Source organism: Hyla sarda, chromosome 6 (assembly GCF_029499605.1).
Source record: "Hyla sarda isolate aHylSar1 chromosome 6, aHylSar1.hap1, whole genome shotgun sequence".
NCBI lineage: Eukaryota > Metazoa > Chordata > Amphibia > Anura > Hylidae > Hyla > Hyla sarda.
This window is the reverse complement of record NC_079194.1, coordinates 231,684,921-231,702,652: the sequence shown is the minus strand read 5'-3', so window position 1 is coordinate 231,702,652 and position 17,732 is coordinate 231,684,921. Positions and strand designations below refer to the sequence as shown.

The following is a 17,732-nucleotide window of genomic DNA, read 5'->3' as shown; positions in this document are numbered from 1 at the left end:
AATTTTGCAGTTACATAATTCCAATAAAGTCATAAATATTACTAACCAAGCCCTAAAAAGTGCTCCCTAATGCTGATATCAGTGTTTCCCAACCAGGGTGCCTCCAGCTGTTGCAAAACTATAACTCCCAGCATGCCTGTCCAGGCATGCTGGGAGTTGTAGTTTTGCAACAGCTGAAGGCACCCTGGTTGGGAAACACTGGCTTATATTCAGAGGTTACACTTTGCCTATACTATAAGGGGCACAAACTACATCATCCTGGGGGGGGGGGGGGGGGGAGGGGGGTAGATGGGACCAGGGTTAGAGAATCATGGCAGCTTCCTTGCAGTGCCATACATGTCCATGGGTTATGTCTGGTATTGCTCCACTGCTCTCATTCTGACACAGTAAGTTTCTTAATTCACCCCCATATCACAGTACCATGAAGAGCCCAGAATTATCTCCCAACATTCATACAACTTAGACAAACATCAGAATATATTACTTTGTTGATACAATGTCACCTTCTCTGACAGGCAATAAATGTCACAAGAAATCCTACAACCAGTTTAATCCCGCTCATAAAATAGTATTTAAAAAGGAGTCTCTAGCAACCGGCATAGAAAAAACATTGCTAAAGGTATATTTCCACTGCACCATCTACCTATCTTACTGCTCATCCTGATCTTTCAGGTTCACTAAATAGGACCTGTGGACAAAAAATAAGATTGTATTATCATTAAAGGGGTTCACCGGTGGAAATTTTATATATATATATATATATATATATATATATATATATATATATATATTTATTTTATTTTATTTTTTTATTTATTTTTTTTTTCAATTGAACTGGTAACAGAAAGTTAAACAGATTTGTAAATGACTTCTATAAAAAAAAAATCTTAATCCTTCAAGTACTTAGCTGCTGTATGCTCTAGAAGAAGTTGAGTTTTCTTTTCTGTCTGACCACATTGCTCTTTGCTGCCACCTCTGTCCATGTCAGGAACTGTCCAGAGTACAAGCAAAGCCTCATAGCAAACCTCTCCTGCTCTGGATAGTTCCTGACATGGACAGAGGTGTCAGCAGAGAGCACTGTGGTCCTACTGAAAAGAACTACACAACTTCCTCTGTAGTATACAGCAGCTGATAAGTACTGGAAGGATTAAAGGGGTACTCCACTAGAAAACACTTTTTTTTAAATTATTTTTATTTTTTAAATCAATCGGTGCCAGAAAGATAAACAGATTTGCAAATTACTTCCATTAAAAAATTGTAATCCTTCCAGTACTTATCAGCTGTTGTATGATCCACAGGAAGTTCTTTTCTTTTAGAATTTTCTTTTGCCTGATCGCAGTACTCTCTGCTGACGCCTCTGTCCATTTCAGGAACTATCCAGAGCAGGATAGGTTTTCTATGGGGTTTTGCTCCTACTCTGGATAGTTCCTAAAATGGACAGAGGTGTCAGCAGAGAGCACTGTGGTCAGACAGAAAGGAAATTCAAACAGAAAAGAACTTCCTGTGGATCATAATAGCAGCTGATAAGTACTAGAAGAATTAAGATTTTTTTAATAGAAGTCATTTACAAATCTGTTTAATTTTCTGGAGCCAGTTGATATGAAAAAAATTGTTTTCCACCAGAGTACCCCTATAATCTAAGAATAAAGCATTTTACTATTGAGATAAATAAAAGTGACAGAATGGATAGTTTCCTAAACAGACACTATTTAGTAAAATCTGTATTAAGTGTGATGTTTAACAAAATAAGCCAAATGGTCCGTTCATCTATATTCCTGTTATCTTCTAAACATCCCTCCACCAACTTGCAGATTGTCCTTCGGTTTACACACAATGGCCGTGCTGGGTCTGTATAAGTGATGTGAAACGGGTCGCTTTTTCTTCTTTCCAGACACGTTTTTAGCATTCTCTTTTGGTGGTGGTGGAGCAGGAATGGGCTTCCATGGAATGGGGTTATAAAACCCTGGAGCAGGATAGGAACTTCCATCGTAATAGCCTGAACCAAACAAATAAGAATAAATAACTACAAGAGTAGCAACCACAAAAAGTAGAAAATAGCCACGAGACTAGCATGGCTCAAGCATGTTAAAAACCAAACCATTTTACCCTGGTTAACCGTATAGTGGCTGCCTCCATATATCCTGGATTGCTAATGAATCCTGTCAAAACCGGAGGGGCGCTCTAGAAGAATCTCTGGGATATGAACATGGATCAATAGGGTTAAATAAAAATTAGGAGGTTTGTAAATAATAAAAGGTGTATTAAAAAATTTAAAAAAATAAATAAAAAAGGATTCAAAATAACATTTTAGGAATGCCAAGTGCTGCAGTCTACGTCTACCGTTCTTTTCCTTCTGGAAATTAGTTACTCTGCATACTTCTTTTTCCCATAGTGCATTGCATGGCTTCTAATAGTCCATAAGCCAGTTTGGCAGGAAGACATAATACTCCCCCTAGTGGCACTGCATGGAAATTGAAGACTTGTAGACCTGTTTTTTAAAGGGGTACTCTGCCCTTAGACGTCTTACCCCTATCCAAAAGGATAGGGGACAAGATGTCTGATCGCGGGGGTCCCGCCGCTGGGGACCCCCGCAATCTCAGCTGCAGCACCCCAGACATACGGTGCACAGAGCAAACTTCACTTTGTGCCAGATGACTGGCGATGCGGGGCGGAGGCTCATGACATCATGGTCACACCCAGCTTGTGATGTCACAGCCATACCCCCTCAATGCAAGTCTATGGGGGGGGGGGTGACGGCCATCATGAACCCTCCTATAGACTTTCATTGAGGGGGCGTGGCCATCACATCACAAGCCTTCGGGGCTGCACCCAACACTCTAAAGCCAACGGCTGTCCGGGCATGCTGGGAGTTGTAGTTTTGCAACATCTGGAGGTCCGCAGGTTGAAGACCACTGGTATAGAACATGGACAGTGCAGGATATGTGCAGCTGTGTACAGCGAGGAGTAGAAGCCACCATGTTGAAAAAATGTGTCAGATACGAATTTCAAAAGTTTTTTTATTTGCAGAAAGGCCCAATTTTGGGGAAATCAAACAAATCTGTTGCCAAATAAATTTGCCCATCTCTAGTTAGACCCCACTTACCATAAAGTCATGGCATGTTGGCATATGCTTGTGATGTGCTATACTTTTATAAGATGACTGATTAAAAAGGTATTCTATGAAAAAAATAAACTTTTTTTTTTTTTTTTTTTTTTATATCTCAACTGGCCCCAGAAAGTTAAACAGATTTTTAAATTACTTCTATTAAAGTCATAATCCTTCCAGCACTTATCAGCTGCTGAAGTGGAGTTGTTCTTTTGTGTCTGACCACAGTGCTTCCTGCTGACACCTCTGTCTTTCTGACTCAGGAACTGTCCAGAGCAGGATAGGTTTGCTATTGGGATTTGCTCCTTTTCTGGACAGTTCCCTAGACAGACAGAGATGTCAGCAGAGAGCACTGTTATCAGACAGAAAAGAACAATGTAACTTCAGCAGCTGATAAGTACTGGAAGGATTAAGATTTTTTAATAGAAGTAATTTACAAATCTGTTTACCGTATTTTTCGCCGTATAAGACGCACTTTTTCTTCCCCAAAACTGGGGGGGGGGGGGGGGGGGAAGTTGGTGCGTCTTATACGGCGAATACCTGCGGCCATCAACGGCCGGGAACCCTGGCTAATACAGGACATCACCGATCGCGGTGATGCCCTGTATTAACCCTTCAGACGCGGCTATCAAAGCTGACCACCGCGTTCAGTCGGGCTGTTCGGGACCGCCGCGGTGAAATCGCGGCGTCCCGAACAGCTTACAGGACACCGGGAGGGAACTTACCTGCCTCCTCGTTGTCTGCTCCGTGCCAGGATCCCCTGCATGACGGCGCTCTCCTTCGTTGTCATCACGTCGTCGCGCATGCTGTCCCGTCATCCAATAGGAGCGGCGTGCGTACGACGGGATGACGGCGACGTAGAGCGTAGATCCCGCGGAAGAAGACGTCCGGAGCGTCGGGGGACACCATGGGAACGCAGCGTCAGCGATGGAGCGACATCCAGGGCAGCGGTGACGGGTCCGGAGTGGTGGGGAAACGTGAGTATTACCTCCTATCCAGTGGTCTTCAACCTGCAGACCTCCAGATGTTGCAAAACTACAACTCCCAGCATGCCCGGACAGCTGTTGGCTGTCCGGGCATGCTGGGAGTTGTAGTTTTGCAACATCTGGAGGTCCGCAGGTTGAAGATCACTGTTTGGTGCAGAATCTTTTTTTTACTAGATTTTGCACCTTTAAAATAGGGTGCGTCTTATATGCCGTTGCGTCCTATAGGGCAAAAAATACGGTAACTTTCTGGAGCCAGTAGATATGAATATTTTTTTTTTTTCATGGATTACCCCTTTAACTATGTATGTACCAAGGAATGTCAAAACACGTACAAGACTAACCTGCAAACACACAACACGAGAGGAACCACGTATATTTCCCATCCGTTCTCTCTTCAACACAAGCTATTGTTTGACAAGGAATCATTGTTAAGCCTCGTCCTCATGATTTATTTATATGGTCTCTCTATGCCTTTCAGTGAACCATGAAGGTTATCTATCTGCCAACCACGAGATCAAGTGTGACAAATATAAGCGCCGTGGCAAGAGCCAAACTCTGAAAGCCCCAGAAGACGGAGTAAGTGACCTCTGATGGACTATCAGCAATCCTGAGTACAGATGCCTAGACAGTGGTTGACAGCAGGAATGTGTGAGGCTCACAATGTCAGTATGTTTCTCCCATGAGGACACGGCACCAAACACTTCCCAGCCGACCTGAATGTAAGCTCTGGCATACGTTATGTACAGGGGTGGGGGGGTGTTCGAGACGCCAATGGAAACTGTCAGCACTTTATGAGCTTCCAACAAAGGTATGAAAAGCATGCCTGGCCTGTCTCCACTCCGGAGAGGCAGTAAATGTATTTACCATGCACAAAACACTAGAGCTTGTAAAACTTTCAATGGAAATATTATTGTACACTTGTTTTATGCTTGTAAAGAAAAAAAAAAGGACAAAAATTGAAACATTTTGAAAACAAAAAGTAAACTAAAAGTATCAAGTAAAAAGTATCACAAAAGTGATATTTTATTATATATTGTCCTTTCTTTTAGCATCACAACAACAGATAGGCTGGATCCACACTACGTTTGTAGTGTATGTTTTGTTTTATTGTAGGAAAAAAAACAAAAACCTATCAATAGGGCAATGCATTATAAACCCACAATATGGTGCATTTCAAGATAATCTGCCCTTATCTTCTGAACGGGGCAATCCCTAAAATGGGTCTGATTTAAAGGGGAAAACTTTTTAAATTAACTGGTGCCAGAAAGTTAAATAGATTTGAAAATTACTTCTATTAATAAAAATCTTTATTATTTACAAATACATTTTATGGGCTGTATACTACAGAGGAAATGCTTTTCTTTTTGGATTTCTCTGATGTCATGACCACAGTGCTCTCTGCTGACCTCTGCTGTCCAGAGCAGCATCTTTGCTACTGGGATTTTCTCCTGCTCTGGACAGTTCCAAAAATGGACAGCAGAGGTCAGCAGAGAGCACTGTGGTCATGGTATCAGAGAAATACAAAAAGAAAAGCATTTCTTCTGTAGTATATAGCCCCTAAAAAGTACTGGAAGGATTAAGATTTTTTAATAGAAGTAATTTACAAATCTGTTTAACTTTCTGGCACCAGTTGATTTAAAAAAAAAAAAAAAAAAAGTTTTCCACGGGAGTACCCCTTTAACCCCTTAAGGACCCGGCCATTTTTTGCACATCTGACCACTGTCACTTTAAACATTAATAACTCTGGAATGCTTTTAGTTATCATTCCGATTCCGAGACAGTTTTTTCGTGACATATTCTACTTTAACTTAGTGGTAAAAAATTTTTGTAACTTGCATCCTTTCTTGGTGAAAAATCCCAAAATTTGATGAAAAATTTGAAAATTTTGCATTTTTCTAACTTTGAAGCTTTCTGCTTGTAATGAAAATGGATATTCCAAATATTATTTTATTTTATTCACATATACAATATGTCTACTTTATATTTGCATCATAAAATTGACGAGTTTTTACTTTTGGAAGACACCAGAGGGCTTCAAAGTTCAGCAGCAATTTTCCAATTTTTCACAAAATTTCCAAAATCACAATTTTTCAGGGACCAGTTCAGGTTTGAAGTGGATTTGAAGGGTCTTCATCTTAGAAATACCCCACAAATGACCCCATTATAAAAACTGCACCCCCCAAAGTATTCAAAATGACATTCAATCAGCATTTTAACCCTTTAGGTGTTTCACAGGAATAGCAGCAAAGTGAAGGAGAAAATTCACAATCTTCATTTTTTACACTCGCATGTTCTTGTAGACCCAATTTTAGAATTGTTACAAGGGGTAAAAGGAGAAAATTTATACTTCTATTTGTAGCCCAATTTCTCTCGACTAAGCACATACCTCATATGTCTATGTAAAGTGTTCGGCGGGCGCAGTAGAGGGCTCAGAAGGGAAGGAGCGACAAGGGGATTTTGGAGCGTACGTTTTTCTGAAATGGTTTTTGGGGGGCATGTTGCATTTAGGAAGCCCCTATGGTGCCAGAACAGGGGTTTCACGACTTTTGCATATGTAAAAAAAATTTAAAAAAATTTCAATAAAATGTGTGCTTCCCCCCAAAATTTCACATTTTTGCAAGGGTTAATAGCAGAAAATACCCCCCAAAATTTGTAACCCCATCTCTTCTGAGTATGGAGGTACCCCATAAGTTGACATGAAGTGCACTATGGGCGAACTACAATGCTCAGAAGAGAAGGAGTCATATTTGGCTTTTTGAGAGCAAATTTTGCTCGGGGGCATGTCGCATTTAGGAAGACCCTATAGTGCCAGGACAGCAAAAAATACCCACATGCCATACCATTTTGGAAACTATACCCCTTGAGGAACATAACAAGGAATAAAGTGAGCCTTAATACCCCAAGGGGTTTCACGACTTTTGCATACATAAAAAAAAAAAAAAAAAAATTTTTTCACTAAAATGTGTGTTTCCCCCCCAAATTTCACATTTTTGCAAGGGTTAATAGCAGAATATACCCCCCAAAATTTGTAACCCCATCTCTTCCGAGTATGGAGGTACCCCATAAGTTGACCTGAAGCGCACTACGGGCGAACTACAATGCTCAGAAGAGAAGGAGTCATATTTGGCTTTTTGAGAGCAAATTTTACTCGGGGGACTTGTCGCATTTAGGAAGCCCCAATGGTGCCAGAACAGCAAAATAACCCCCACATGGCATACCATTTTGAAAACTAAACCCCTTGAGGAACGTAACAAGGGGTACAGTGAGAATTTACCCCCCACTGCGCAGCCCACTGTTCCAAAGATCTGTCAGACACCAGTGGGGTGTAAATTCTCACTGCACCCCTCATTACATTCCGTGAGGGGTGTAGTATCCGAAATTTTTTTTTTGCGTTTGTCAAAACCGCTGTAACAATCAGCCACCCCTGTGCAAATCACCTCAAATGTACATGGTGCACTCTCCCTTCTGGGCCTTGTTGTGCGCCCCCAGAGCACTTTGCGCCCACATATGGGGTATCTCTGTAGTCGGGAGAAGTTGCATTACAAATTTTGGGGGGCTTTTTTCCCTTTTACCTCTTGTCAAAATGAAAAGTATAGGGCAACACCAGCATGTTAGTGTAAAAAATTAATTTTTTTACACTAACATGCTGGTGTAGACCCCAACTTCACCTTTTCATAAGGGGTGAAAGGAGAAAAAGACCCCCAAAATTTGTAAGGCAATTTCTCCCGAGTACGGCGATACCCCCTATGTGGCCCTAAACTGTTGCCTTGAAATACGACAGGGCTCCGAAGTGAGAGCGCCATGCGCATTTGAGGCCTGAATTAGGGATTTGCATAGGGGTGGACATAGGGGTATTCTACGCCAGTGATTCCCAAACAGGGTGCCTCCAGCTGTTGCAAAACTCCCAGCATGCTTGGACAGTCAACGGCTGTCCGGCAATACTGGGAGTTGTTGTTTTGCAACAGCTGGAGGCTCCATTTTGAAAACAGTGGCGTACCAGAAGTTTGTCATTTTTATTGGGGAGGGGAGGGGGGCTGTGTAGGGGTATGTGTATATGTAGTGTTTTTTACTTTTTATTTTATTTTGTGTTAGTGTAGTGTAGTGTTTTTAGGGTACAGTCACATGGGCAGGGGGGGTTACAGCGATTTTCCCGCTGCGAGTTTGAGCTGCCGCGCAAAATTTGCTGCATTGCAAACTTGCAGCCTGATACTCACTGTAAGCCCCCTGCCCATGTGAATGTACCCTGTACCCTGTACATTCACAAGGGGGGGACCTCCAGCTGTTGCAAAACTACAACTCCCAGCATGCACAGTCTATCAGTGCATGCTGGTAGTTATAGTTTTGCAACAGCTGGAGGCACACACGTTCGGAAACACTGAGTTAGGAAACAGACAATGTTTGAAGAGAGAACGGATGGGAAATATACGTGGTTCCTCTCGTGTTGTGTGTTTGCAGGTTAGTCTTGTACGTGTTTTGTCATTCCTTGGTACATACATAGTTAAAGGGGTAATCCATGAAAAAAAAAAAAAAAAATTCATATCTACTGGCTCCAGAAAGTTACATTCACAAGGGGGGGACCTCCAGCTGTTGCAAAACTACAACTCCCAGCATGCACAGTCTATCAGTGCATGCTGGTAGTTATAGTTTTGCAACAGCTGGAGGCACACACGTTCGGAAACACTGAGTTAGGAAACAGACAATGTTTCCCAACCAGTGTGCCTCCAGTTGTTGCAAAACCACAATTCCCAAACATTCTCAGGCATGCTGGGAGTAGTAGTTCGGCAACATCTTTAGAGCCAGATGTTGCCGAACTAAAACTCCCAGCATGCTTGGAGTTGTAGTTTGCAACATCTGGAGGACTACAGTTTGCAGACCACTAATACAGTGGTTCCCAATCTGTGACCTTCCAGATGTTGCAAAACTACAACTCCCAGTATGCCAAAACTGTCCAGGCATGCTGGGAGTTGTAGTTCTGCAACATCTGAAGGGCCAGATGTTACAGAACTACAACTCCCAGCATGCCTGGACAGTAAGGGCATGCTGAGAATGTGTAGTTTTGCAACATCTGGAAGGGCACAGTGGTCTCCAAACTGTGGACCTCCAGATGTTGCAAAACTGCAACTCCCAGCATGCCCAGATGCCAAGGGCTGTCTGGGCATGCTGGGAGTTGTAGTATATAGGGTCCCAATACAGCAATGCATGTCGCTTTACGGCGACGTGCATTGCTGTAGAGGGCCCGACCGCGGCTGAAGATCTACTCACCTGTCGCCGCCGGGTCTTCAGGGACGAGGTAAGTACCGGGGCCGGGCCCCAGCACTCCCCCGTCCCCCACTGCGTCCTCCGCTCTTCCTCCCGTCCTCTCCGGACTTCCAGGGGCCGGGCAGGACGGAAGGAAGTAACCGCCCCCCCCCCCCCCCCTGCGATTGGTCGGTTAACTAACCGAAGAATCGCAGGGGATCGGAGGAGGTGGCAGGCTTGCCACCTCGCTCCTGTGCTTTAGCATGGTCCTGGCTGTCCGTGACAACCGGGATCATGCAAAATTACCGGGCGGTCTGGTCCCAGAGACCCGATCAGCCCGGTATCGCCGCAGATCGCAAGGGCGATTTCCCTTGCGATTTGCGGCGATCGCCGACATGGGGGGCCTACATGGCCCCCCTCAGCGTTTGCCCTGGATCCCTGCTGAAGGATTTCAGCAGGGATCCGCTTCCGATCTCCGCCGGGTGAGCGGCGGAGACCAGGAAAAGACATGACGTATGCATATGTCATGGGTCCTTAAGACCCAGGGTGTGATGACGTATGCATATGTCATGGGTCCTGAAGAGGTTAATATTGATCCACCAGTAAAGCTGCACTATACTTTGACAATGTTGTCTAAGATTATATATATGTATATATATATATATATTTATATATATATATATATATTTTTTTTTTTTTTACATTTTCATATATATATATATATATATATATATATATATATATATATATATATATATATATATTTTTTTTTTACATTTTCTTCTTTGCCACTTCGTGTATAAAGGCATATAGCATCATTAAAATTAGGGTGCCCATTGACATGCAGAGTTTCTCTTAACAGCATACAAAATGACTGTCTTCTCAGGTTTTCCCGAGTTGCAGTGCAGCCTGAGACATTACATCACTAACAGCAGCAGAACAGTATACGAGTTATGGAGGCAGTGATGCCAATTAAATGACCTGCAATACAAAGGCACGTCATACTAGGAAATATTCTTGGCAGAGATTCCATTTGTAGTGACTGCTGGCAAAACAAGCCAGCGCAAAGACCACCTGGAAACGTGCAATCTCAATAAATTCCCAATGCATATCAGAGCGGAAATTCCAGATCCCAGCTACAGCAAAGGAATGAACAAATTCAGTAGTGTGAATGGTGCAGAATCCCATAGTTAACAATTGGAGGCTGCTGCACTTAATTTTCTGAGAGGAATTCAGCTCAGAAAATCTGTAGTGTGAATAAGCCATCCGATATGAGGCCACCTCCGCGTGGTGGATGGGGGGGGGACACATTTTGATCAAAAAGTGCGCTGAGAGCCTCCATTTTTTGACCTAGAGTGCTGTTGCAACTTTCTTTGTTGTACATTTTGTATTTGCCACAGCAGCGGGCACCTGTGTATTAGGCTGTTGTGCTGGCTATTTTTCCTTTGTAAGTTGGGGGGTGTGGCACCCTCTATAGCCATGCACTCCACCCCTCTCAGACTGGAGGTGGTTTAGTAAATGGCTGATCCAACGTGTCACACAGTCAGAGGCTATATGCACAGCAGAGGTGAGTTATCATGTTAGGGTCCCATCCAATATGAGGCCATCTCCGCATGGTGGATGGGGGACACATTTTGATCAAAAAGTGCGCTAAGAGCCTCCATTTTTTGACCTAGAGTGCTGTTGCAACTTTCTTGTTTGTACATTTTGTATTTGCCACAGCAGCAGGCACCTGTGTATTAGGTTGTTGTGCTGGCTATTTTTCCTTTTTTTTTTCCCCCTTTTGTTTTTAGTGTGAATAAGCGCTTAAACTTGGCTCTATGCACTGCCTGAACAGCTAGCATCATCTCTAAGAAAGAGCATTTATTTGGTCTGCAGTAGATTTTATGCCATATCTATATATGCTTATTGTTAAATCATTGCATCTTTTATACAGCCCTAAAAAGGTTTTTGTTGCACTACTAACAATAATGGACATGAAGGATTTAGTGATCATACAATGCAGTTGAACGAAGTAGCACATGATGTCTGAATTTAGCTGATCATGTCACAGCTCAGTGTGCTGAAAACCCACAGATCGTGTATTGGTAGGCAGTGCTCTGCAGGAAGGTAAGGGTGGGCATACCACGGTTTTAGGTCTGGTCAGAAAACCGGATACGGGGCAAAAAAAGCGCCGACTGGAGTCAACGTTTGGCTGGGACCGGCTGGGAAACGGGAACACCCGGTTTTCGCTCCCCCCAAATGAATCCAGTAGCCGTAGAGTGAAATCATGGTGTGAACTCACCCTAAGCCCTGATGGCCAAAGTCATCCATTTTAGTCAAACTCCATGTGTATGGCTGGTTTTAGGGTACATCACCTATCTGCTGCTGATTTAAAAAGTTACTAGTGAAAAGTTGTAAAATACGCAGTTTCAGATTTTACAAGGCAATTCCTACATATGTTTGATTGTCATTTCAGTAAAGCGATAGCCTTGTAAAGTCTGCAACTGCGGATTTAACAACTGCAGATCTGCAACTTTAAATCCACAGTGATTCCGGTGTGTGTGAATTCTCCCTTATATACAAACAAGCTTACAACACCCCCCCCCCCCCCCAAACTCTTCTCCATATCGATTTGGAAGAATTTCAAACAAAGACTCTACAGAAAAGGGGTGTAGGTCAAGCTCACCATTTCAATTTGGCTGCTGACGGCTGTATACAGGAGGTAACCAAATGGAAGGAACTTGCTAGTAACTTGGCCCCCCATGCCTTTGGTCTCCTTTTGTATGAGGCTGCTCCTGGCTTTCTTAGTTTACACAATGTGGCTCATGGAACATGGAATTACACAACATTTATAGTATATTCCAGTGTTTCCTTCCCAGGGCGCCTCCAGCTGTTGCAAGACCACAACTCCCAGCATACCAAGGGCTGCACCAGCTGGAGGCACCCTGGTTGGGAAACACTGGTATATTCCTTGGATTAAGTATATACTATACTATTTTACTAGCTCTGTTATTTGCAGAAATTCTTTTAAATATGGAATATGAAGCAACTGGTATAACATGCCTGGTGAGGGGCACTTAAAGCCTACTCTAGTACCCACCTGTTAATTTCCCATTGACATAACCATAGCTGTTTAGTGTAGGCCGTGGTCTGTTTTTCGCCTGTTCAACCCACTCCTCGAACGTCCGTTTTGCCGTCTCCTTCTTCTCTCTCTGCTCAGCCAGACGTTTCTCCTCTTCTTCCTGCGCAGAAACACATGAGATACCAATTACATCTGCCCCCTGTCCCCTCTGCATAATAACCCTCCAAAGCAGGTATGATGAATAATGCATGGTGTAAAATAAAGTAGTAATGTTCTAGAACTCTTTCATCTAGAATGTAGGTTCCAGTGAGATGTAGCATGTAATAGCTGTGGTGCACGCTTCCCATAGCAGCTAGTGTGATGTGGATTCACTGCCGCTCTACAAACTGCAAGGTCAGGTCTGTTTCTGATCACGGCACAGTTCATTAAAAAATCTCTAGGCTGCTCTGCCCTCTCCCCCAGGCCTTATACCTCAGTGCGGTTTCTTGTTTGCCATTTTACAAATGCTCCATAAATGTATTCATGGAACTTATTAATATCCTCTCCATTTCCAGGAGGGATTGTAATTCATGGTTATTGGAATGTGCTGCACCCACAGAATGGTTAAAGGGGTACTCCCCTGGAAAGCAACTGCTGGCAGAAAGTTAAACAGATTTGTAAATTACTCCTATTAAAAAATCTGAACCCTCCCAGTACTTATCAGCTGCTGTATACTACAGAGGAAGTTCTTTTCTTTTTTTAAATTTCTTTTCTATCTGACCACAGTGCTCTCTGCTGACACCTCTGTCTGTCTCAGGAACTGTCCAGAGCAGGATAAATTTGCTATGGGGACAGACAGAGAGGTGTCAGCAGAGAGAAAAGAACTTCTTCTGTATACAGCAGCTGATAAGTACTAGAAGGATTAAGATTTTTTAAATAGAAGTAATTTACAAATCTGTTTAACTTTCTGGCTCCAGTTGATTTAAAAGAAAAATGTTTTCCAGCGAAGTACCCCTTTAAAGTCAAAATAAGACTGGGTCTTCAAAAAGGGCTAGTCCATTCACTAAGAGGAAAATGACATTTTAAATCAGAGCTCTAGGACCCCCCCCCCCCCCCCCTTCCTGGGACAGCTCTACATGCAAGAAATCTGCTTATACTTACACCAATGTATAGAGCAGTGTTTCCCAACCAGGGTGCCTCCAGCTGTTGCAAAACTACAACTCCCAGCATGCTGGAAGTTGTAGTTTTGCAACAGCTGAAGGCACCATGGTTGGGAAACATTGGTATAGAGTAAGGCAAATAGATCTAAAGCACATGACATAAGATACAGATGACAAAAAAAGTACTCTCCTATATAATCGTGGTATTCTGCCCAATCTACATCATCCCTATCTTGCCACTTGCGCTGTTTGGAAAGGATACTAATGCCCTAAGTTGGTATGTGGGGTCTACACCACTCAAAAAAATAAAGGGAACACTTAAACAACACAATGTAACTCCAAGTCAATGACACTTCTGTGAAATCACACTGTCCACTCAGAAAACAACACTGATTGACAATCAATTTCACATGCTGTTGTGCAAATGGAACAGACAACAGGTGGAAATTATAGGCAATTAGCATGACACCTCCAATAAAGGAGTGGATCTGCAGGTGGTGACCACAGACCACTTCTCAGTTCCTATGCTTCCTGGCTGATGTTTTGGTCACTTTTAAATGCTGGCGGTGCTTTCACTCTAGTGGTAGCATGAGACTGAGTCTATAACCCACACAAGTGGCTCAGGTTGTGCAGCTCATCCAGGATGGCACATCAATGTCAGCGTAGTGCCCAGAGTATGGAGGCGCTACCAGGAGACAGGCCAGTACATCAGGAGACGTGGAGGAGGCGTAGGAGGGCAACAACCCAGCAGCAGGACCGCTACCTCTGCCTTTTGTGCAAGGAAGAGCAGGTGGGGCACTGCCAGAGCCCTGCAAAATGACCTCTAGCAGGCCACAAATGTGCATGTGTCCACTCAAACTATCAGAAACAGACTCCATGAAGGTGGTATGAGGGCCTGACGTCCACAGGAGGGGGGTAGTGCTTACAGCCCAACACTGTGCAGGACGTTTGCCATTTGCCAGAGAACACCAAGATTGTCAAATTCACCACTGGCGCCATGTGCTCTTCACAGATGAAAGCAGGTTCACACTGAGCACATGTGACAGACATGACAGAGTCTGGAGACACAGTGGAGAACGTTCACAGAGAGAAAGTTGCTGGGAAGACATGCTTATGCCGTCCTAGCATTAGTCTAGGGCAGAATACAAATGATAGTGATCTATTGACCACTTTACTTACTATTCAGTGATCTGCTTTCAGAGGAATGCTGGGAGGACACACATCATGCCCTTTCAGAACCCTCCTCTCCACTGTGTGACAGTGCAGCCCAATATTTTTATCTATATATATTAATCTTTCGGAGGCTTGGACTGGGAAGTTGAGTTCCTCGAGTCCTTGAACACCAATAATTGAAGTCATCACTCTTTACATGATACAGACCTTCTGTCTCCTCTTCCTCTCCTGCTCCAGCTCTCTCTTCTTGTTCAGCCATTCTTGGTATCTCTCTTTACTCTTCTCTTCTATTAAACGCTTCTTTTGTTCTTCAAGCTCTTTTTCCTGCTTCTCTTTGAGAAGAAGTTGTTCCTTCTCTTTTCTTTCCTGTGTGAGAAAGAGTAATGCTATTATTATCTTATGTAGAGTCCATAGCTTTCAGCACCAAATATAAAGCTCATCTTCGTGTTCGAGCATTGTTTAGAAGTACCCTACAGCTAAGAGCAGGTGGAAATAACGTGACACATGAGCTGACATACAGATCCAACAATGTAAATATCAAACTTAAGCTTCTCAGAACACGCAACTCCAGGTCCCTGGTAAAAAGTCATATCAATAAAATCATCTGATGTGGAAACCCAAATTTAAATGGGATGTCTTATCTGGAAAGGGTAGGAACCCATGTGTGGCCAACATAGGGATCAACTGATCACCCCAAGCCCCACTCCAAGCTGGGCAAAGCTGTGGATAACCAGGCATTTCCTCTGCAGTGGCCACTACAGGGGAAATATAGTATTACATGGAGGACGTTCAATAGAATGGCTGTCCAAATAACCAGGGATGGATGGATGGCTGGCTTAAAGAGTACCTGTCATGATCTTGTTACATTTTATAATCTTCCAAGTTTACTGCCACCCATCATGATAAACCACCCCCTGTCTTTATTATTTTTTAGTTTTCTACCTTGATATTACTCTTTTTTTCCTGCTCAGTCAGATTCACAAACAGGGAAGGGGTGTTTCCCAGCAGGCGTGACATCATGTGAAGCCATACAGGGGAAAACTTCCTACCTCACTCTGCGCTACACAGCCCAGAGCAGTTCAGTGTTTGAGATGAGCTATGATTGGATAAGGCTGCCCCCCTCAGCATTTCCTGATTTTGGACTTCTACCAGGCCAGCAGGAGTCCAAAGTCTGTGCAAAAGATGGGGAAAATGTGCTCTGGACAAGTAGGGAGACACCTAGTGGCAGCTTTTTTTTTTTTTTTAAACACAAACCTTTTTTTTTTTTTTTTAAACAAAGTACATTAGAAAGATTTTTTATTTACCATAAGGAGTGCAATAGCAAAAATTAGTTTTAATGAGAGTGTCCATTTAAAGGCATAAATGTAATGGCAGGGGCTCATGCCCTAATAGGGCAAATAACGACAAGGTGTGGTGTTCATTAGACAACCCAGTTAGGGGATGCTCACACGTGCGTACTTTGCTGCAGATTTTCTAAAGTAGATTTTGCTGTCCATTGGAGTCAATGGGTAGCAAAACCATCTGCAGAAAAATACGCACCTATAGAAGTACCCTTAAAAAGGAACACTAGTTTCCCAAGAACAGATGTTCTATACGTTTCTAACATTACAATAAAAAAAAAATGTATTTATGAACATTGCTGCCCTTTTTTTCTGGACACTCAGTGGTGGCATTTTCGGACATGCTTCTTTTTCTTTAAAATATAGAGCAATGCCCCACTGGTATCATGTACATACTTAAAATGGGTAAAATTTGAGAAAAAGGGAGCTGTTTCTAGAAAGAAAGCAAATTATGCATTTCTAATCTCATATTAACACTGTAAACAGGCCCAGTTACCCCAAAGTCTCTAAGGGTTTTTTTTTTGCACAGGTAAAATTATACTGAATGTGAATAACCAGCTGTTTTTCCAGAACTTAAAGGAGATCTCCAACGACAATTAACTGAGGGGGGGGGGGGGGTTAGGGCAGTTAGGAGCACATGCTGCAGCTGGCACCTGCTCCATTCATTTCTATGGTAGCACCTAAAAGACCCGAGTACAGCTCTCTGGCTTCATGGGCGCTTCCATAGAAATGAATGGAACGTGTGCAGTCTACCGGTAGACGACACGTGCTCCTCACAGAGCGCCAGGGTCCCCTCCTGGAGATTGTGGGGGGCCCAGTGGTTGGACTTCCACCCCCCCCCCCCCCCCGAGATCAGCTATTTAGGGGATAGGGGATAAATTAATTTTTGCCAGGGTACTCCTTTAATAATAATTTACATAAATGCAGTTTTTGTGACATTCTGGAGCCATAAGAACAGCTAAAAAATACCATGTGTAAACTGTTCCATACTCTGACACCTATCACAACCCAATTATGCTGAATTAAAATAATTTTACTGTAAATGTAACTATAAATTCATTGCTTGAATCTACAGTACAATAACAGACCACACACGCCTCACAGGAATATAACAAAAGTTAAAGAGAGACAGAATATTTTTCCCAAACACAGCAAAAGGAAATTAGGTTTTCCTCCGCGCAATTCAAGTTCCAAAGGGCATATTTAAATAATTGTCTTTGGATGCCCTGCACGGTACTTTACACTTCCCTCTTGTCCCCAGATGGAAAAGTGAACAAAAATACTTTTTTTTTTTTAAAGCTATTCATTCAGCCCCATTCATTTGGAGCTCTTGCATGTCTCTGTGTAATCCCTTGCTTCCTATTTTATTTGTTCTGCTGCTTTCCATTCGCTGCAGCCAGAACTATTTCATGACACTGAGTGACGCTTGTGATTTGTTAATTACACCCTGGGCGAGGGGCCCCACCAGCTTCTTGGAGCCACATTAACTAATAGCTGTAATAGCAAACGGGCACTGTGCCAGCAGAGATAATTGCCTCTCCTTGTATTGTCACATAGCTCGGCAAGTCTCTCGGCTTCAGACCTCATCTTCTGCTATATGGAAACACCTGGTACACTTTATAAGTCCTCTCAATACATATAAAACAATCTTTCACATACTTTATAAAAAAAATTTATAGGCAACGC

General features: G+C 43.0%; 1 protein-coding gene across 4 annotated transcripts in view; it reads right to left on the bottom strand.

The window, feature by feature from the left end:
* Positions 1–285: 285 nt before the first annotated feature.
* CCDC34 (coiled-coil domain containing 34) overlaps positions 286–17,732 on the bottom strand; it is a 46,591-nt gene continuing 29,144 nt past the window's right edge. For 2 of the 4 annotated variants that reach the window (XM_056526691.1, XM_056526694.1), the window contains exons 5-7: positions 14,914–15,072; positions 12,413–12,554; positions 1,571–1,996 (exon numbers count right to left, since the gene is read on the bottom strand). In XM_056526691.1, the coding sequence (XP_056382666.1) occupies positions 1,779–1,996; positions 12,413–12,554; positions 14,914–15,072 (519 nt within the window). In that variant the 3' untranslated portion in view covers positions 1,571–1,778. Of the gene's footprint in view, positions 689–1,570; positions 1,997–12,412; positions 12,555–14,913; positions 15,073–17,732 lie in introns of those variants that run through there. The other 2 variants (XM_056526695.1, XM_056526693.1) reach the window with 2 other exon arrangements.